This window comes from Prunus mume, linkage group LG2 (assembly GCF_029339155.1).
Source record: "Prunus mume cultivar Tortuosa linkage group LG2, ASM2933915v1, whole genome shotgun sequence".
Taxonomy (NCBI): Eukaryota; Viridiplantae; Streptophyta; class Magnoliopsida; order Rosales; family Rosaceae; genus Prunus; species Prunus mume.
This window is the reverse complement of record NC_142699.1, coordinates 6,371,661-6,392,806: the sequence shown is the minus strand read 5'-3', so window position 1 is coordinate 6,392,806 and position 21,146 is coordinate 6,371,661. Positions and strand designations below refer to the sequence as shown.

General features: G+C 36.9%; 4 protein-coding genes and 1 pseudogene across 7 annotated transcripts; 3 read left to right on the top strand and 2 right to left on the bottom strand.

The window, feature by feature from the left end:
* The first annotated feature begins 574 nt into the window (after positions 1–574).
* Positions 575–4,015, top strand: LOC103333101 (uncharacterized; annotated as a pseudogene).
* Positions 4,016–6,026: 2,011 nt separating this feature from the next.
* LOC103332972 (uncharacterized) lies at positions 6,027–8,759 on the bottom strand. The gene is made up of 2 exons (XM_008235760.3): positions 8,624–8,759; positions 6,027–7,432 (listed from the first exon to the last, which is right to left on the bottom strand). Exon 2 carries the CDS (start codon positions 7,247–7,249, stop codon positions 6,422–6,424), a length of 828 nt encoding a protein of 275 aa, XP_008233982.1. The 5' UTR covers positions 7,250–7,432; positions 8,624–8,759; the 3' UTR covers positions 6,027–6,421.
* A 1,980-nt stretch (positions 8,760–10,739) lies between these two features.
* On the bottom strand, positions 10,740–12,256 carry LOC103332973 (Ribosomal protein L7Ae/L30e/S12e/Gadd45 family protein). Its single transcript, XM_008235761.3, has 4 exons — positions 12,038–12,256; positions 11,802–11,903; positions 11,074–11,142; positions 10,740–10,981 (listed from the first exon to the last, which is right to left on the bottom strand). Exons 1-4 carry the CDS (start codon positions 12,162–12,164, stop codon positions 10,941–10,943), a joined length of 339 nt encoding a protein of 112 aa, XP_008233983.1. The 5' UTR covers positions 12,165–12,256; the 3' UTR covers positions 10,740–10,940.
* A 186-nt stretch (positions 12,257–12,442) lies between these two features.
* LOC103332974 (aspartic proteinase-like protein 1) lies at positions 12,443–16,391 on the top strand. Of its 2 annotated transcripts, none has more exons than XM_089046177.1 (10): positions 12,443–12,904; positions 13,062–13,200; positions 13,688–13,929; positions 14,059–14,286; positions 14,396–14,534; positions 14,617–14,687; positions 14,775–14,874; positions 15,078–15,138; positions 15,254–15,325; positions 16,003–16,391. In XM_089046177.1, the coding sequence occupies exons 1-10, from the start codon at positions 12,603–12,605 to the stop codon at positions 16,236–16,238; spliced, it is 1,590 nt and encodes a 529-aa protein (XP_088902303.1). In that variant the 5' UTR covers positions 12,443–12,602; the 3' UTR covers positions 16,239–16,391. The 2 variants fall into 2 exon arrangements, with proteins under 2 accessions (XP_088902303.1, XP_088902304.1); XM_089046178.1 differs by having other exon boundaries at positions 12,487–12,904; positions 13,654–13,929.
* Positions 16,392–18,597: 2,206 nt separating this feature from the next.
* LOC103332975 (Heavy metal transport/detoxification superfamily protein) lies at positions 18,598–20,299 on the top strand. 3 transcript variants are annotated; one of them, XM_089047542.1, is made up of 3 exons: positions 18,598–18,747; positions 19,437–19,625; positions 19,781–20,299. In XM_089047542.1, the coding sequence occupies exons 2-3, from the start codon at positions 19,466–19,468 to the stop codon at positions 20,068–20,070; spliced, it is 450 nt and encodes a 149-aa protein (XP_088903668.1). In that variant the 5' UTR covers positions 18,598–18,747; positions 19,437–19,465; the 3' UTR covers positions 20,071–20,299. The 3 variants fall into 3 exon arrangements, with proteins under 3 accessions (XP_088903668.1, XP_016649914.1, XP_008233984.1); XM_016794428.2 differs by having other exon boundaries at positions 18,610–18,772; XM_008235762.3 differs by lacking the exon at positions 18,598–18,747 and having other exon boundaries at positions 18,801–19,625.
* The last annotated feature ends 847 nt before the right edge of the window (positions 20,300–21,146 follow it).

The window sequence follows — 21,146 nt, the reverse complement described above, 5'->3', positions numbered from 1 at the left end:
AGTTAATCGGATGCAAATTAGAGTAAATACCATACTTAATTTGAGGCTTGCTTCTTGTGATTAGGATTTGTAATTCGTCTAGGGTAAATACCATACTCCTAGGGTTTACATGCTTGTTTGAGGTTTTCACTGATCTTAACGAGTTTCTATGTGTTGATATTTGACCTAAATACCATAGGCAAATTGCATGTAGGAATATACGAGTTAGCCTAAATACCATAGGTAATTCATGAAAAAGGAAAACTAAGCGGCGACATCAAATGGTTAGTTAATAGGTAGGTGAATAAGAGGCTAGATCGGATTACTAGTGGTGAATTCATTGTCCTAGTGCTTTTATCAATTTGAATTTCTCATCTTGCGTTTCGTGACTTTCTACTTATTTTGTTTTTTTTAATTTCGTTGTCAATTAAATCATTCTTTCAAAAAACCCCTTTCGTGTTTACGTGAGTATGCTACGTGTTTAATTTCTTGTCTATATATTTAGAGTAGTTAAACTATTTTGTGAAGTAAATTAGGTTAGACTAGTTGGTAGTTGAAATCAATCCTCGTGGGAATGACCTCGTATTTGCCATACAATATACTTATACCACACAAACAACAACCATGACATCTTTAACTTCCGCTAAACTATGCTTCATGCCTTATTGCCTTGCCATCTTCTTGTATGTTTCATCACCAAATTGGGTTGCTTTTCCTTCTGCTACTTCTACTTCTGATACTGAAGCAAAGGCTCTTCTCAAATGGAAAGCCAGCTTATTTCCAAATCAAGCCCTCAATAACCTCACCTGGTATGACCCTCCCACTCATAATATTAATGTCACCAATTCTTCCAGCAGCAATCCAAAACCAAGAACAAGCCTATGCACTTGGACTGGTGTTTCATGCAACGCAGCTGGAAGTGTCAGCAAGCTAAACCTTTCCACTTGTGGTATTCAAGGTACGCTACATGAGTTTTCATTCTTGTCCTTCCCTAATCTTGAATATCTTGACCTCAGCTTGAACAAACTCTTTGATGCCATTCCACCTCAAATCAGCTACCTCTCCAAACTCCACCATCTTGATCTCTCTCAGAATAACTTGTCTGGGAGAATTCCACCAGAAATCGGTCTTCTAATAAATCTTAGGTTTCTTCGTCTCTCTGCAAATACTTTCTTGGGGGAAATTCCTAAAGAGATAGGCAACCTGAAATCTCTTGTATATCTACGGTTGTCTTACAACACTTTAAATGGTCTCATCCCTCCAAATATTGGTAGCTTAATAAAGCTAAATAGTTTCTACTTGCATTCCAATCAACTTTTTGGTTTGATTCCCAAGGAGATATGGAACTTGAAATCTCTTGTAGATCTAAAGTTGTCTGGCAACAATTTAAGTGGTCACATCCCTCCAAATATTGGTAACTTAATAAACCTAAACACTTTGTACTTGTATTCCAATCAACTTTCTGGTTTGATTCCCAATGAGATAGGGAACTTGAAATCTCTTGTAGATCTCGAGTTGTCCTTCAACAATTTAAGTGGTCGCATCCCTCCAAATATTGGTAACTTAATAAAGCTAAAGACTTTGTTCATGGATGGCAATCAACTTTCTGGTTTGATTCCCAAGGAGATATGGAACTTGAAATCTCTTGTAAATCTATCATTGACCTACAACAATTTAAGTGGTTTCATCCCTCCAAATATTGGTAACTTAATAAAGCTAAAGATTTTGTACTTGGATGCAAATCAACTTTCTGGTTCGATTCCCAATGAGATAGGGAACTTGAAATCTCTTGTAAAACTAGACTTGGGCTACAACAATTTAAGTGGTCTCATCCCTCCAAATATTGGTAACTTAATAAAGCTAAACAATTTGCACTTGGATTCCAATCAACTTTCTGGTTTGATTCCCAAGGAGATAGGGAACTTGAAATCTCTTTTAGAGCTAGAGTTGTCCTACAACAATTTAAGTGGTCTCATCCCACCTGAGATTGGCAACGCAGTCCAAATTCGGGTGTTGGACCTTTCTTCAAATCATTTAGTTGGGTTGATCCCAAAAGAATTCGGGAAGTTGTCTTCGTTGGTGAATTTAATGTTGAATGGAAATCAACTTTCAGGTCATATACCATTGGAATTCGGATCATTGAATGATCTTGAATATCTTGACTTGTCAACAAATAAATTCAATGACTCAATTCCCAGCATTCTAGGTGACTTGCTCAAATTATACCATCTAAATTTGAGCAACAACAAGTTATCTCAAGCAATTCCATTTAAGTTGGGGAAGTTATTTCAATTGAATGACCTCGATTTAAGTCATAACTCACTTGAAGGTAAGATACCATCATAAATGGGCAGTATGCAGAGTTTGGTAACACTTGATCTTTCTCACAACAATCTTTCGGGTTCCATACCATCAAGTTTCAAAGATATGCATGGCTTGTCGTATGTTGACATATCCTACAATCACTTCAAGGTCCCCTTCCCAACATCAGTGCATTTCGAGAAGCTCCGGCAGAAGGATTAAAAGGGAACAAAGGATTGTGTGGCAAAGTTGGAGCTCTGCTGCTACCCTGCAATGCACATGGGTCAAAAAATGACCACAAGGTCATATTCTCTGTTCTAGTAGTATTTGTACTTCTATCTGCTCTCTTTACAATTGTCTTTGTAATAGTGCAAAGAAAGAAAAAGCATCAAGATACTAAACAAAACCACATGCATGGAGAAATTTCATTTTCGGTTTTAAATTTTGATGGAAAATCAATGTATGAGGAAATTATAAGGGCAACCGAAGATTTTGATTCCACATATTGCATTGGGAAGGGAGGACATGGAAGCGTCTACAGAGTGAATTTGTCATCTAGAGACATAGTGGCCGTGAAGAAACTCCATCTGCCATGGGATGACGAGACAGAATTTTCGAAGGAGTTCTTGAATGAAGTCAGGGCACTCACTGAGATAAGACATCGGAATATTGTGAAGCTCTATGGTTTCTGCGCACATAAACGACACTCATTTTTGGTGTATGAGTATCTTGAAAGAGGTAGCTTGGCCACAATGTTGAGCAAAGATAAAAAGCTAAAGAGTTAGGGTGGAGTAAAAGGGTGAATGTTGTTAAAGGCTTAGCTCATGCCTTGTCTTACATGCACCACGATTGCTTGCCACCGATTGTACATCGTGACATCTCAAGCAAGAATATTTTGTTGGATTCTGAATATGAGGCATGTGTTTCAGACTTTGGCACTGCTAGGTTTTTAAATCCAAATTCAACTAATTGGACTACCGCTGCAGGCACATATGGCTACATGGCACCAGGTAATATTGTGATTCCATGTTCTCTGTATTTATCACTTTTTATGCTTTTGCCTTTAGACCAATGCTTCATTTTCATCATTAGGAGCAGTTAACATAAACACATTTTCACTGCTTTGATTTAGAAAATATACTAATAAACACATTTTCACTTCTCTTAAGCTATAAACTAATAAGTCGATTTATGCATGATACAGTTTTGTTAAAATTCCATTGAATAGTTATGTCTATAAACTAATAATGCCACTTCTCTGAGGTTTTCTCTGAGCAGAGCTTGCTTACACAATGGAAGTGAATGAGAGCTGCGACGTTTATAGCTTTGGTGTGGTCACATTGGAAATAATTATGGGAAAGCATCCTGGAGATCTTTTCTCATCTTTCTCATCGGTCTTTTCATCCTCCTCCTCCTCCTCATCATCTGCATTACCAGCCCATCAAATACCAATTGTTGATGTTTTGGACCAACGCATTTCCCCTCCTACGCATCAAGTTGCAAGTGAAATGATCTCTCTTGTGAAGATAGCATTTTCATGCTTGAATTCTAGCCCAAAATCTCGTCCAACAATAAAACAAGTTTCTCATTTCCTCTCAACTCAGATGTTGCATTTGTCGAAGCCGATACATATGATGACATGTGGTGAATTGCTTGCTCTTGATCTGTTGGCTACCTGATCATAATGTGCTTCTTTCTTATGCACATTTCACTTTTCCTGTGTCTTCTGTTTAGAAAGATTCTCCATAGATGTTTCCTTCATGTACTTTATTTCATGCACATGTGCGCTATGGTATGACTTTATCTAGGATGTTTTACAGTTTGTTTATCCTTAAAATACTTATTGGAAAATTTTCCTTACAGTTTGTTTATCCTTGTGAGGAAAAACAAAATTAAATAAAACAAGGGTTTTGTTGTGTAATTTTATGTACTCTGTACAAACCGTCCCAAAATCAATAATAAACAATTAAATTGTGAAAATTAAAGGGAGCTTCACTATTATACCCAAAATAGGGGCTGAATTTTTTATTTTATTTTTAAACCCACATGGAATGCACTTTAGAAACACACCCAAAACCAATTTACTACATAAGAAATAGGTATTGAAGTTCCTATAAATTACATGATTGCCACTAGTTAGCCAACACAAAAAAACTCAACCAAAAAAACCCAAAACAAGCCCAGCCCAGATTTTAAAAAAAAACAAAACAAAAACCCGAACAATTTATTTATAAATAAAAAATTTATGAAAACCAATCAGAGACTCTTCATAAAAGTACATTGTTAATACTATATCATATCACTATCTTGTTAATACTACGACATCATAGAACTATCTTGTTAATATTACTATCTCAATGAGGGTGACAGCCAACCATAGGCATAGCTTATGAATAGAGGCATTGATAAACGCAGCAGCAGGGTGGCAGAAATTAGTGTGAGTTGTAAATAATGCAGTAAGTGGGGAAATGCAAGCCATGAAGGACAGGCCAATGATGATGTCTGACAATTATTCAATACTTATAGTTGTGAATTGTCATATTGGGAGGTAGCTGTACTCACTTCACTCTACAACCGTATTCTGATTGTGATTATCCGTTGCATTCAATCATTTGGCTTCCCCAATAACATCATATCAAATATCCAAAAATTATGAATATGAATGCGGCCCTTCTCGTAAATTGAACCATGTCACCTTGTTATACACTGCAGTCCAGTGCAGTGCAGATATATATATATATATACTGCACCCCCACCACCTGGATATTTTTCGAGTAAGCGTTAACCTTCTGAATGCATGTGATGTCAAAGAAGAAGAAGCCGCTAATTGATGAGACGAAGCCTGTAATCTCAAAAGAGCCAAACCCTAATTAAATAAGGGCATCTCTAGTTGTTGACCTTGAGCTGTCATCCTTTACATTAGTGTTTGGGTTTTTGAAAATGAAGGTTGGAAAATGGGTATGAGAATCTATTCTCGTATTTGGTGTGTGGGCAGTTTACAGTTTTGAAATGTGTCACCTTTTACATGAGAATGAAAAGCTATAAAGGAAAAATGAAAAAAAAGAGAAAGAATATATTTTGATTCCTCTTACTATATAGGAACCCAAACTTTAGAATATAATTAAAATTATATAGTTCTTGAATACCATTCTTAGCATTTTTAAACATTGAAATGAGAATTATTTAATCTCATAAAAACTTTCATACACCGAAATCATGTATTTGCTAGGTATAATACACATCGCATGAGACGCAACTGATACATTAACCTATTACAAATAAGTTCTTTATCTTAAAATGCTTAAAATATGAATATAAGAATGAGATTTTCAACCCAAAAAAAAAAAAAAAAATTGTGAAACAATGTATTGTCCAAAAAGAGCTGATTTTTAAGTCAAATAGAAAACTGATGCATTCTAGCCAATTTGATTGTGCTAAGAACAATTGCGATTTCTCCTTCCCAAATAAAGCATCCTTACCTTTTTTGATCTCTCAGAAATTTCATAAAACGGACTTTCTAGAGACCCCCAATAACCAATCTTCGCATGGTAAGAAGGGGTAGAGAAAATGCCTCGAGCCAATGTTCGAGTACCAGGCGCCACGGCGCTGAAGTAACCCATGCCATAGACAAGCTAAAAATCATTTGCAAGGGCAACCGTATCAGGTCATTCCTATTCAGTTTGAAAGCATTGATGTATAATATATAGTGAAAAGGGTAATGCTATGCTAGCATGATATATGAGGCCTCCATAAAAGAATCAAATATCGATTTGCAACACCCATCTGGTTTTATGGACAATGGAAAACTTACCCAATCCCAATCCAACAGCAATGAAACATGAATGAAAAAAATCCTCATCACAATCTCCAGACAAGAATTGCTAATAGACCAATTTGAAGAAATGAAAAAAATAAAATAAAATTTCCTCCACAGTGCTGCAAAACCTATACAAAAGAAATCTTAATCCTCATGAATAGCCCACATGGAATTTGAAGGGACACAACTAACAAATCTAACAACATAGAAGAAGAACAAGAAGAAGCATGGACAGATGAGCCACAAGACCTACAAAATAAAAATTTCAAGTGATGGAGTGGAATTTGACATAAATTTTGTGTGGCATTCTCCATCAAACAAATTTTAACTGTGAACCTGCCTGATGGCCGGCACTGGCACTCCAAAGATGCAAGGTGATCCTGTTCCCACACTGTTGAAATTGAAGCACTTCCCTGCTGCTGATCCGCCAATATTCCCGCTTATTGATTGATCTTCAACCACATGATCATCATCATCATCACCATCAATATCCTCATCATTTTCTTCATCATCATCATCACCATGATCATCACATTGTGGGTCCTGATCATCATACTCATTATCATTCCCATTCCCATCTTTATTTCCCTCATCACAAGCAACTGGGGCAATCAAAACTTCATCATCCAAAGGCACAAGCTGCAAAGTGAGCCTGCCATTAGACCTATGAGCCCTGAAGTACTCATGGTGCCTAACCTTCTCCTCAGTCAAAATCAACCTCCCATCACTTGTATAATGCCTTTTCAACACCCAAGGCATATGAGAAGGCAAGTTCTCAGTGCGAGCCAACAAAGGTATAGGAGGAGGAAACTCCTTGTTCCTCATTGCCCATTTTTGCTCCCTCCTACCCATCAGCCTCTGCCTGAAATTACCACCTTGACCCTCCTCCTCCTCCTCATCATCATTTTGCACCACCTGGTCCTCCTCACAGTCTTTCTGCACATCCACAGAGCTCTCCATTCCAATATAGTCTCCAGACAAGAGAGATGAAGAAGTTGGAGAGAGAAGATCAGACAGCATCATGGAGCAGTTTTTGTGAGGAGTGTTTTTTTGGGGGTCAAGATTTAAGGCCTTGAGACCAAATTCTAGAGGGGCTTGAACTTGGCATGGGTGAGGCTCACTGGGGAGATGCATAGAGTTATATAGCTGCATAGTGTGACAGTGGCCTGTCTGTGGCTTGGTGTGTCTCAATGAAGGTTTGGAAATCACAGAGTTGAGTGTGTTGGGTGGAGAGAAAGATGAGCAGAGCCAGCTAAGATTTGTGATGTCAATATATTTGGGTTAATTCAGGAGGCAGAAACCTGGTAAATATTGCTGTACAGCACTGTGACTTGCCTGGAAAATTTCAAAACAAGAAACCAAATCAAAATGTGTTAGGCCTATGAATATTTGGTATATATTGCTAATAGCTCAAATAAGAAAAAAAAAAAAAAAAAACCTAGAATGATAACAACAAATTAATTGGCTGTGAAAATAATGTTGACTGTGAATTTGAATTACACATTTAAATTTTGCTATTATAGATTATAATTCACATTATTTAAACATTCGTACATGACATATCAGATTGTCAATTTACACCACACATTAAAATTTATGTCAATAATTTAGGATCTCACAATATAAACCCTGGCTTTAGGCTTACACGTGGGTTGGTAGATGGCACCACGTGTTGTTTTCATGTCATGCATTTATATATGTGTATATGTATCCATACTGTTGCTTGTATGGGGACCCCACAAAAATTGAATGCTGTACACCGTTGAGATGATGGGATTACTTAATATCATCATGATCAACGGTCCAAATGCATTACTGTTTGCTATCCGACGAGAAGAATATGATAATATGTAAATAAAAACAAGAAGAAGAAAAAAAAAGGCAAAATTTGGAGAAGTACAAAAGGAAACGTATCAGCATGCAAACCTGGAAACCAGAATTTCAACCCTATTTTTCTGTTTCTTAATTTCATCCTTTGCTTCAATCATAATTTGCATATAACTAAACAAAATCATTAAACAAATAAATAAATTAAATATCATGCTAATGTCAGACCCCGAATTTAAGACGGAGATTAAGACTCATGGGAGTCATGAATCTTGTCAATTGTGTGTGTGTTTTTTTTTCTTTTGGTAGTGCTAAGCTGAAAGAGATGGTAATAATATTAAAAATAATGTGATCTTTAAGCATTGAGTTGTGATCTTTATTAAAAGAGAAAAAGGAGAAACTAAATCCACAAAAAAAACACTGAATTCAGGCAATGTGAGAGAAGTAAGAATAACCCAGAAAGGAAATTAATATTCAAAAGATTACAATTACAAAGAAATGAATTAGTGAGCAACTATTCAATGATTTGACAAACAAAGCGCAACCCACTAAAGAATAAAACATAAAACTTCTAAAAGAAAAGAATAAAAGCTTTCAGAATTATGCTAGGTCGAGAGTTCGATCTCATATAATTTAGCGAAAATAAGAACGAACACGAATCGTTAATTTCATTCAACGAAACAAACACTTGAAACTTACAGGAGGAAAAGGAATAAAGGTGGAGATGATGATGATCAGTGGGTTTGTTGTCACAAAAGGGATGATATACAAGGTGGGGAAGAAGAGGGTACGAAGCACACTACTCATAATGATCAGGGGAGAGAGATAGAGGCACCGTCACCAAAAGAGATTGTATTGTTTTTTGGCTTAATACAAAGACTTCATAAAATTCGGGAGATAAAGTGTCGTCGTTTTTGGGTTTTATTATTATTTATTTTACACCTAGTTTTAATGTTTGTTTGCTAGTTTGTTTGAGTTTGTTTGTTAGCCTAGTCTATCTTCTCTGTCTAATGAGAAGGATGTGTGATGTGTTCTAAAAATAGGCAGCGTTTTGGGGATTACCGTGATAACCGAATACGGCTCGGCATATTATTATTTTTCCCACTCAAATTTAGATGGTTTTTTTTAAGGGAGTTTCACTAAAACACCCAAAATGGGGCTTAAATTATAAAAAAATTCAAGCATTATTTAAACATATAAACACACCCAAAACCCATCATTACACACACTCAAAATCCATTTATAAACACACCCAAAAAGTTGACTTTGAGGTTGATTTTGGGTGTGTTTCTATGTTTAAATAGTTCTTGGATTTTTCTATAAATACATGTCTAGGATTGAGTTTATTTATAAATTTGTATTTTTTTAATGATATAATTCTTTTATTTTCATCAACTTTAAAAGTTATTATCTTCACAATTTTTTGTTTTCAAGCGATAATATAATTCAATCTAATCTAGATTATGATAAAGAGGATTCGAACTCGAATACAAAGTGAGAAGCACATCTGTTCTAGCCAAATTAGCTACGCCCGTATTTTCCTTCACAACTTTAACATTTCAAAAGTTTCCAGAAATTAAAATAGTTGGTTCCTAAAACTCATCTGACAAATGCCACATTTGGGCACACATGACATGACACATAAAAGATTATTACGATGACCTCAATGTTCTGCTAATTTAGACCTTTATTTTTCAATGTCAAGGATTAAATTACATTTTTTTAAATAGTAAAGGATTAAATTTCTAGTTAAATACTACCGATTGGCATTTATGGTGTTTGGATTAAAGGTTTTGTATATGTTGATTGGCACGCTACGAATTTTGCAAGCTGTTTATGGCTGACGTCTTTTTGAGATGTTCGATAAAATTGAAACAATATCGAGGAGATTGGCATGCATGGTTGTTATTCTCCTAGATAATGATATAAAATTAAATCCAGAACCAAAAAAAAAAAAAAGGAAAGCCAGAATTAATTTTTCTAAAAATAATTAAAATAATTTATACTATGCACATGAATTTATCCAATGGTTTTAATTGTCATTTACAATTTTATAATGTCGTCTTTGGTCTATAATGTGTTATCTTGGACGAGAATGAAATTTAATGTGGAATTATGGTTTCGGTAGTGATCAAAGTTGGTTTCGGTCATTACAAAGATGAAGGGTTAGGATTCATTGCCATAAAACGAGTCAACTCATGCAAAACAACAAAGGCCCAAACGGCCAACCCACAAAGCTGACCAAGACTCATATGCAAAATCCAAAATTGCACCGTCGGATCAAGAGGGCCAAACCAACCTGGGTAGGTAAGTTACAGGCTTAGGGTTAAGCCCAAATAGGCTCACTAGCATTGTGCCTTTTGAGGGGATAAGTTAGCCTGTGAAGTGTAGGGCCGCCATTGTGGCAACAAACAAGTCAGGGAGAGTTAAGCCCAAAAAGGCTCATGAGCACTCTGTCTTTTGAGTGCAAACGTTAGCCTGTGAAGTGTAGGGCAGCCATTGTTGCGACAAGTCAGGGGAGCATCTATAATGAAGGGCGTGTTAAGGAGTTCAATCTAGCCATGCGATAATAATATTGAGTTCACTCTAGCCATACGATAGTAACATTGAGTTCATGAGGCAGCTATTAAAGGCCACCTCATTATAACCATATAGAATCACACACAAAATCCTACCGTAAATCCAAATCCATTGCATGGGTTTTGCGTTTCATACTGAATGTGTGATGACAATTTAATGGAGGAGATTGAGCAATACGCGTCCATTTCAATTAAAGGTTTGGAGACGATGAATAATAATACGAAAAAACCGAAGGAAACCCCAAAATGTGAATTCTCTAGTACAACGAAAATTAACTTTAAATGATTCTCAAAACACCATGCATCATGTCACTACAAGGATAACAAAGACAGCATCGTCATAGAATAAAAAAGAGTACTTCATTGGTGGTGAAAAGAGAGGAAAATCTTTGAAAAACAATACTACTTTCGATTTAGAGGGGATAAACTACAGTCGCTCACTGACCACCAGGCAGCGTCTTGATAATATCCGAATCACCTGCACATTATCAAAACAAGTGATAAGTCCGTTTCTCGTATCAATTAGGACATAAACAGATCGCTTGAAATGATAATAGAACTATGGAGTACCTGCATCAATGATGCTAAGGCATGAAACTCGGAAATACTTTCCACATGCTGTACCCAGATCAACATTGTCTGAAAACAGAAAAAATGGTCAACCAAATGTAAAGGTACAAAGTATGGTAAAGATAAATATTTCCTTTGTTGACAAATTGTATCAGCAGTACATGAATACAAGTACAGTAGTACCCAGCGTCCTTTCCCACACATAAGTCCTAAATAAAAGATGCGAAAATGGCATTCCTCTTCCGCTTAAAATAGGGAAGAACAATAAGGAATTTCATGCAGGTGCCGAACATGGAGAATCCTAATATAGAAGTATCATTTAATATGAAAAATCCAACCGGCAAGATCACGCAAAGAGCAGGATCAACAATACAAAGTATGTTAGCAAATGATTAAGAACTAAGACTAAGGCAATCTTGCACGATGGTTTAACCTACACGCTGAGACAAGTTCCCACATCTAAGAGCCAATAAATATCCCATTAACTAGCACTTCCTAAACAGCAGCCATTTTAATCAAAGCTTCCATTAAACTTCAGCTGAACACTTCCCATCCAAGATTACAACAAAAATTTTAAATTTTTTTTTCAATCATGTTACTACATACAAAAACTAACTCCTCCAATTGCACAAACAAACAGGTAAAATCTAAAAAGCATTTCAAACTTTCATACTAAGTACATAACAAATCTGATGCAAACCCAAATAATATGGCAATAGAGCACTTACTTCCATTGTAGTGGTGAACTCCAACCTTGGCGAGCATAGCGTAGTATTCGATTTCAGACTTTCGCAGAGGAGGGCAGTTGTTAGAAATTATAATCAACTTCCCTGCAAATTTTTCCCCCAAAACAAAACAAATCCATATTCAAAAATCAGAAACTGACCCAATAAAAATAAACCAAATCACAATAAAATGGACACAAAAGAAAGATTTGAAATTCCCAAAAGATATTAAATCGTACCTTTGGAGTTACGAAGAGAGTCGATGACTGTCTTGTACCCCAGAGTGTACTTGCCACTCTTCATCACCAGAGCGAGCCTGGTGTTGATGCTCTCATGGGTCTTCTTCGTCTTCTTCGGCACCACCATTTTTAAGCTTCTGAGATTCTTCGCTTTTAGCCCTCGAAATGATCTCTCGCTCTGCGGCTGAAAAACCAAAACTAGAGGAGATGAAGACCCGTTTGCTGCTAGGGTTTTAGTATTTTATGCCGCTGAGAGATGGTCTTGCACGTGCCACTCACGTGACTGACTTAGGTTTTCTTTTTCGTGGGCCGCAAGTTAAATGGGCCTAGACGATAAAGCCCACTAGCGGCAAACGTGTTTTTCGTTTTCAATAACAATTCACGGGAATACTATTGAAGCTACGTACTGTGCACCATCGCGCACTTTAGCAAACCTCTCTGCTTTCATCTCTGAGCAGTTCAGTACTCTCTCAACTCCGAAAGCCTCAAATTTTCTTCCATCTCCTTCTTCTTCCTCCAATTACTTTCCACATTTCAAACCCTAGGGTTTCTGCTGCGGCATCTCATGGCGGTTCGCGCCATTCTATTCCTTCTGTGGGCTTGCCTCTTCATAAACGGTTCTCTTTCGCTCACATTATCGTCGAAGCTCGTGCACCGCTTCTCTGAGGAAGCCATGGCGGTATGGGAGTCGAGAAGTGGCGATAACGCGTCCTTGAAGCCATGGCCGAAGAGGAACAGCTTGAATTACTTCCAGCTTCTTCTGCAAAGCGATCTGAAGCGGCAGAAACTGAAGCTCGGCTCCAAGTACGAGCATCTATTTCCCTCTGAAGGAAGCCAGACCTTGTTCTTCGGGAATGAGCTTGATTGGTGAGTGGACTTCACCCTGTTTGGTTCCTCAGAAAACAAAGGAAAAGAAAAAAAGTGGAGGAAACAAAATAAAATTGTATTTTTCCTGAAAATTAATTAATTTTTTTGGCGGCCGCTGATTGTGGTAATTTCGTTTTTTATTTTTTTTATTTTTCAGGTTGCATTATACGTGGATTGACATAGGTACACCGAATGTTTCGTTTATGGTTGCATTGGATGCTGGGAGCGATTTGCTTTGGGTCCCATGTGATTGCATACAATGTGCTCCTTTGTCTGCCTCCTATTATGATACTTTGGTACCTTTACCTTCTCTAATTTTTTGGGTCCCATTATAACTGTATCTATTTTTTGTCCACTAATTACGTTCTAATTTCCTACTTGGCATTTTCAATTTTGATATCTTTATTAAATTCCACCAATTAACTGTATCGTTCTTCTTGATTATTATTTGGTCTATGAAATAGCTGGTTTCTTCTTCTCTGTTTAAGTCTGGTAAGAAACAATGGAATAGCTAAAATCTAGACTTCTATTAGCGTTTTGACTGCTTAGCTACCCCAAATTCATAGATTTTGATTTGAACCTGTATAATTAAATTGTTATGGAAATCCCATATCACAGAAAGACAGAAAAGATAGAAATGGGATTATAGGAAGCAATGTAATAGCTAAAATATTGTGGAATGAAATTGTAGACATTACATCTAGGAATGGTAACGGGTTTAGCAGTTAATTCCAATGATTGATTGGCAGGTGCTCCCTCATTTTCGGAGCATCTATGGTGCAGGATAGGGACCTAAATGAGTATAGCCCGTCTTTATCAAGGACCGGCAAACAACTAAGTTGCAGTCACCAGTTATGCAAGTCGACCACCAATTGTAAAGGTCCAGAGGAGCCTTGCCCGTACATTGTTCAGTACAAGTCAGATGACACTGCAAGTTCTGGGTTTCTGATTGAGGATGTTTTGCATTTGACATCAGCCAGCAAAAATTCAACACCAAGTTCTGTGCAGGCTTCGGTTGTTTTTGGGTGTGTTTTCGTTTTGCTGCTCTGCTTGTAAATCTTGGGAGTTGGGGATCTGATACGCAGGAATATCATAAATCATGCTGTTGTTACTAATATTTAATGTTTCTTTTCTCTGTTTTGTGAACAATGCAGCTGTGGTAGGAAGCAAAGTGGTGGCTATTTGGAAGGAGCTGCTCCTGATGGTGTCATGGGTTTGGGACCTGGGGAGATTTCAGTTCCGAGTGTACTCGCAAAAGCAGGAATGATTCAGAATTCATTTTCACTTTGTTTTGATGACAATGGTTCCGGGAGAATTCTCTTTGGTGACCAAGGGAATCTTGCCCAACACTCTACTCCTTTCTTGCCTACAGCGGGAAAATAGTATGTGAACCTTCAATTGCTGTTGGTTGTATGAGCTAAGTAACCCTAGAGCTGCTCTAGCTTCGTTGGTACTTTTCTTTTATAAATAATTTTTCTGTAATTGTTTCAGTGTTACTTATTCTGTTGGAATAGAGCGCTTTTGTGTTGGGAGTTCCTGTATCAAGCAAACTGGATTCCAAGCTCTGGTCGACAGTGGCTCATCTTTTACATATGTTCCAACTGAAGTTTATAAAAAAGTTGTATTTGAGGTGCTGTTTAATTATTTTTCAATTTTATAAATATAAGCTTTATTATTCAGTGGCCTAAAAAATGAATGTTTGATGATTACAGTTTGACAAACAAGTGAATGCTACTAGAATTAACCTCCAACAGTCCTCTTGGAAGTACTGCTACAATGTCAGGTACATATTTTACCTGAGGAGAAATTCTTAAAGCTTTGTTTCCAATCCTGCCAAACTGAATGCCTGTTGTTTTCTTGTGATGCAAAGTTCATGGGAGTTGCTTAGCATTCCTACCATCAAACTCATGTTCCCTTTGAACCAAAGCTTTCTAGTCCATAAGCCAGTATTTTCCGAGTCTCTCAATCAGGCAAGTAATTCTACTTGAGCCCATAAAATTTTCAAGGCATTTCGTTCAGTTGATGACAAATACTAAATGTTAATATGTAGAACTTGGTTTCGATAAGAACTGGTCAGGTTTTGTAAATTTTGTTTTCTAGGCTTTATTCTGTGCAAAGATCGCTTATAATCTAGGATGTGCTTATAATAAATATATTGGAATTTTTGGTGCAGAAATACACAATATTCTGTTTAACTTTACTGCGGACAGATGATGACTATGGTGTCATTGGACGTGAGTAGATCTCTATGCCTGTTCCTGTATGCTGGAACCACTCTTCTCTCTCTCTCTCTCTCTTCTCTGATACACGCATTATATTTTGATGACCTGAATTACATTTATGTCGCAGAGAACTTCATGGTGGGTTACCGCATGGTTTTTGACAGGGAAAATCTGAAGCTGGGTTGGTCCAATGCCAATTGTAAGTACATAAAGTTTACTGCTCTGCTCACTGGAAGTTTTAATTCCTTAATCTACACACTTCGCTTCTCATCCACATCAACTGCTGTTTTCAACATGCAGAATCTGCAGATTCATTTAAATAACTCTTTGGATATGATAATACACAGTATTTAACTTAATCTAAAGTAGCAAATTGACAGAATTCTGTGGATGATCCTCAAATTGTGGAACAGCTTAATATTATGTGTTAAGCTGCTCATGAAAATTGACATGTCTGTTCAAGTTTAGGCAGGATTTTCCCTCATTTTCTGTTCAAAACCTGTCAGTGGTCAGATGCTCTTTACATTTCTGTTATCTAATATGGTCCACCAATCTGATTTCGCTTCATTATGTTAACGTGATTTCCATATAACCTCTGATTGAAGCATTTGCGCTCCATTATTATTTGAAATCAACCCTTGGATTGGGGCTTTCATGTTTAGATTACCTTCTTTAAGACATTAAACCTAGCGCTACCAATCAAGTCTTTTGCTCCCTCTAACCTGTGCAACGATAATGGGGAAGTCTTGTCTATATGGTGTGTTTTTAATCAGTTGATGCTAGAAGAATTTCCACCAAGGTTCTTAATATCAACTGTGATCAAACCCCCTCTTGAATGACCTGCATTAACATTGTCGTCACTCTTTGATTCTGCAGGTGAAGATAACGGTAATGGTAAAAGAGTTAATCACACACCGTCAAATAACGGGTCAACAAGCCAACTGCCAACCAGTGAGCAACAGAGCATCCCTAACACTCATGCCGTTGCACCTGCCACGGCGAGGAACGCACCCTCCAAATCCTCTGTAGCAGCATCCAGGCAAATCCCCCTCCTGCTCTGTTTGACAAGTTCATTACTATTGCTAATGCGTCTATTAATCTTATCTTGTTGAACCTCCGGAACATGTAAATAAAATTCTTTATAGTTTTGGTGTATCTACTTTCAGTTCATAGATATCTTGTTTCTGTACTCTCTGCCTTTTTTGTAATGTTGCTAAATGGACCACGTAATTGTTTATGAATTATGATCTCCATAGATTTGATTCTGTCTTTGTTTATTTTCAACTTATTGTCATACTGTTGACAAATTTTCCAACGGACTGATTAGATCCAGCAAATATTTAGGAGATTCAAAGACCTAATTTCCAATGAAAAAGATACCCAGATCGGAAAATTGACGGAGACATCGTAGTTTTTAATATAGTTTGTCGGAATTCAATCCCATGGCATGGTGGAATTTAATATAGGTTGTTCGAGGATGAGGCATATTATGATGATCACACGTGTCCCTCTCGGGGAGGAGAAGGGTCTTTGTCATGGATAAGGTAAATTGATAATTTCTGCCCAAGGAAAAAGATGATCAGGTGGATGAGGCCTGCTATTCTAGTCCATTCTACAACACTTACGTGACCTGATCACCTACCTGACAGATTTTCTGTATCCCGAGACTCACTTGAATTAACGGCTCTGCAAATTGCAAGCAGATGTCTGTGTTTAGATTTTCACAAAACTTTGGTTTTTGACTAAGGCAGGCAGGTGGCACTGCACCTAGAAAGAAGCCTAGCCTGTTTCTTGTGCTCAAATTATTGAAGTTGCCACACACTGTTCATACTTTATATAAATGGTGCGTCGTTGTTGAGTGGGGGCCTTGCCACTTTCAGATTGTGCATCTTCCACAGGGCCTAAAAAGCCATGCTCCACAATCAACTTTGTTAAAGAGGCAACAAAAATATACTCTTTCTTGGGAGGCATATCATCATGACTCGTGTCAAGCTGATTTGACTGCATTTTGTGAATATTAAGCCATGCATGCATGCAATCCAATCCAAGCACCAATTATGAACCCAACAAAAACAAAACAAAACAAAACAAAACGAAAAAGGTAGTTTTAAAAGTAGGGCGGATTCTTTTGCATTTATACCATAAAGATGAGCTTTTCCATAGTAAGAACTCTGATATATATCAACCGAGCATATCCAGCTTTGCTAATATAGTGCACCGGATGTTCATTAGGGGCCATTTGACACACACATTTTCATTAGGGATTAGGGTTATGGGACAGGTTTTAGGCATATTATGGATAGTACTATTTGGTACTTTAATAGGCAGGGGCCATGTTTGTAGCCCTCTGTCGCCATAGGAGATGAACGCTTCAACCTTTAAAACCCTAGTGATTTTTCTTAAAAAGGAACTCAAAATTTTTCAATATATGTTAAATTGTTTTAGGGGATAATTAAAAGCAATGTAAAAATTCAACATTTTAACAGGATTTCTCTTGTAGTATAATTATGGTTAAAAAAAAATACATTAATGGCATGTTTACTAATTCATAATCAGAATTAAAATAAAAAGTTAGATTATTCAACCTATCTCATTAATTCTCCCATAAAAACACTGTAGACTATTGGTAATTTTATTTTTTTTCATCTTAGCAGAAAGAAATCTTAAAATATATCTCTAACATTAGTCTTCCATATGAAATAAGTCCATACACATGCTGTATATATACCTAATACCTTTGTTTATTGATTTCATAACCCAAATTTGACTTCCATTGAATGAGGATGAGAGACATGGACCATGCAATATTTTACCTTATCTCCCCAAAAGATTTTTCTTTTTCCCTGCATTTTCAAAATGGCTAGACTTCTGAGAGCAACCGACCAATTTAATTTAATCCGAGGGCATATATCTAATCCCGATATGTTGGCTTGATTTAGGAGCAAACTCCTAATTAATTAAGGATCAAATCAATCTCTTTAGATTTTCTCTCTGTCAAAGATAGAAAAAGAAAAGAAAGCAAAGCCTTCGTTTTCATGGAGATGGAGGGAGCTAAGAAACCCTAGATTTAATCCCGAGAAGATGCATGGTGCTTTCATAGTCATGTGGACTCACAGTCCAGCTTAGATGCCACATGGCAAAGCAGTGGGACCCAATGTGGCTTTAAACATTTGTTTTATATTTCTTTATCAAACTCCCTTTTTTTCAACAGTCGCACCGCCCAAACATACCCCATTAATCACCCAATACAAATTCACAAGTGGACAATTGCTTGTGAACAAGTAGAGGAAAAACCACCAGCTCCATTTGACGGTGACTCTGTCACGTGGCTTCTTATCAGCCATTGATGCCTAGGTTGACCACATTTCATGCACATCTTATGAAACGTGGCAGCTGCTGATGCGATTAGTTGTCGTGCATTTATTTATAAGCTCATGCATGTTGCAGAGAAAGAGAGAGAGAGAGATTCAAAGTTTTGACAAGCGTTACTCTCAGACTTTACTACGTTGTTTTCTTTTCTCCTTTCGTGTGCCTTAAGCATTGAACTCTCTCTCCCTCTTTTTCCAAACTCAAAAGCATCTGGGTTCAATTTCCAGGCAAAACTAGGTTTGCTTAATCAAGGTATATGCACCAAATTTAACCAAAGGTACGCATAAAGTATCTTGGTCTTTTGTTGTTTTTTTAAAAGAGGGCCACTACTTTTTCATTTCGACATAATAAAATGCCGACATAAGAAGAGAGGTATAATATCCGACACATACAAAAATTTCTCCTAATAAAGATAGGAGCTAAAGTGCCTCACCAATTATACAGCATCTTTAAAATCATTTTCTTTTGAGTTCTCGTGCTCTTTCATTTAAGTTTCAAAAGGAATCCACAGGAGTTTGATTTGAGGGTCAGCTTCCTACAGTTTCTAGAACACAGCTAGCTAGCTAGGCTACCTTTTCTTTTATTTATTAAATAATTTGGTTTATTTTATTAAGTTATCTTGGATAGCCATGATCTTTTTGATCTCTCACACTATAAAATCCGTAGATTAGAAGCCAGCAAGACCAAGACCAATACTGGTGTATAATTTCCTCTCTCTAGTCACTCACTCATTCACCTTATTTCTTCAATAGCTCTCTTCATGCATTTCCTTTCGTGATTCATTTGGAACAAATTAATCAACAAGTATATTCAAACCCATCTCTTGCTTTTCTCTAGTAATTATCTAGCTCTTGGAACCTCAAGCTTACACCTTCAAGCCTTCCTCATTTAGATTTGTTTAAGCTTGTCCAAGGGCAATAACAATTGATCACTCTTTCTAGCTAGCTAGGGCTTTTGGAAGAAACTGAAAATGGGAGTTCAAGGCACTTTGGAGTACTTGTCAAATCTACTAAGCAGTGCCAGAAGAGGCAAGAAGAAGAGGAAGCAAATTCAAACTGTAGCAGTCAAGATCAGGATGGACTGTGAGGGTTGTGCCCGCAAGGTCAAGAAGGTCCTCTCCGGCGTAAAAGGTAATTTCCATATTTTGTATGCAAAGTACTCAATCATGTGTGTACATATAATCATGTTTCGACAAGAATCAACCTGATGAATGATCCAGATATATATCGTGTTGTAATATAATTTGTTTCGGTCGGAATTAACTTAATTTGATGATGATCCCTAGGGGCAAAATCTGTGGACATCGACTTGAAGCAGCAGAAGGCAACTGTGACTGGATATAACGTAGAGGCAAAGAAGGTGTTGAAGGCAGCTCAGTCGACTAAGAAGAAGTGTGAGTTGTGGCCTTATGTTCCATACACTCTGGTAGCCCATCCATATGCTTCTGGGGCCTATGACAAGAAGGCACCTCCTAATATGGTTAGGAAAGTTCCCGACACTGCAACCGCTGCTGTGGACGAGAGCTACACTATCATGTTCAGCGATGACAACCCAAATGCCTGCTCTATCATGTAGTAGATTTTTATTTTTGTTTTATATATATAGTGGAATTAACTAAAGAATTAGTGTGGTATGCGGGGTTGATATATACATGGCTTTTGTTCATGGAGTTTGATCATGCAAGATCTGTGAATCTGGCCCTTTAATTATGTTGATTCTTGTATTTTTGACCCGGGTTCACAGTTGTGTATATTTTACAGTTGTGCAACATAAATATACGAAAAAAGGAACATGTCACATGTTGTTTACTTTTGTGCATACATAGTGGAATTAGTGAATTAATTGTACGGTGTATGGGATAATGTTACAAGGGTTTTCGTAGATAGACTTTTGACCATGGAGAAAATCACTCTCTTTTTGGTTTTTTCAGATAAGCGATTGAGAGATGAGAGTTTACACAAATATCATTTAGCGTGTAGGGCTTTTAATAGTTACAAAGAGTGATGCTAGCGACATCAATGCAAAAGCAAATTTCAAAACGTTTAAATCTCGAATGATGTGACAGTGTTTTATTTATTTGTATTTTAAACACACTTCAAACCTCATTTTAAAAAATATATATATATATATATATCACATAATTTGGTGACCGAAATTGAAGAATAAATTGCATGACTTCAATGCCAATAGATGAGTTATTGTGGAATTGAGATCCAATGGTGTTAATGTGAGTTGTTATGAGACAGGTACTCATATCTAAAATCTAACCTAAATTTATTGTATGTTGGTACGTGACGTGGGGCTTTTCTCAAGTGTTCCTACTTTGGCACTGGCAAGAGATTGATTGTCTCTCTTAATCAATCTGAAGGGTAATAAATAATAAATAATTAAAGTTTACGTGGAAGAAAGAAATTATTGAAATAAATCTCAATAATTAATCCTAGGGAGATCTGGGAAAGTTTGGTAATTTACATATTTTAATTAGGAGCCGTCGTCTGTCGACAACTCTATGAATTGATAGGTACATAGCTGATGAAATGAAAGCGATTTTGCCTTTTTATTGAAGGCAGGCAGGATGAGAAAAACAGAAATTGAGATTCCAAAGTATATATGGTGCCACCTTGGTTCACAACTTTCCTAACAACAAAACT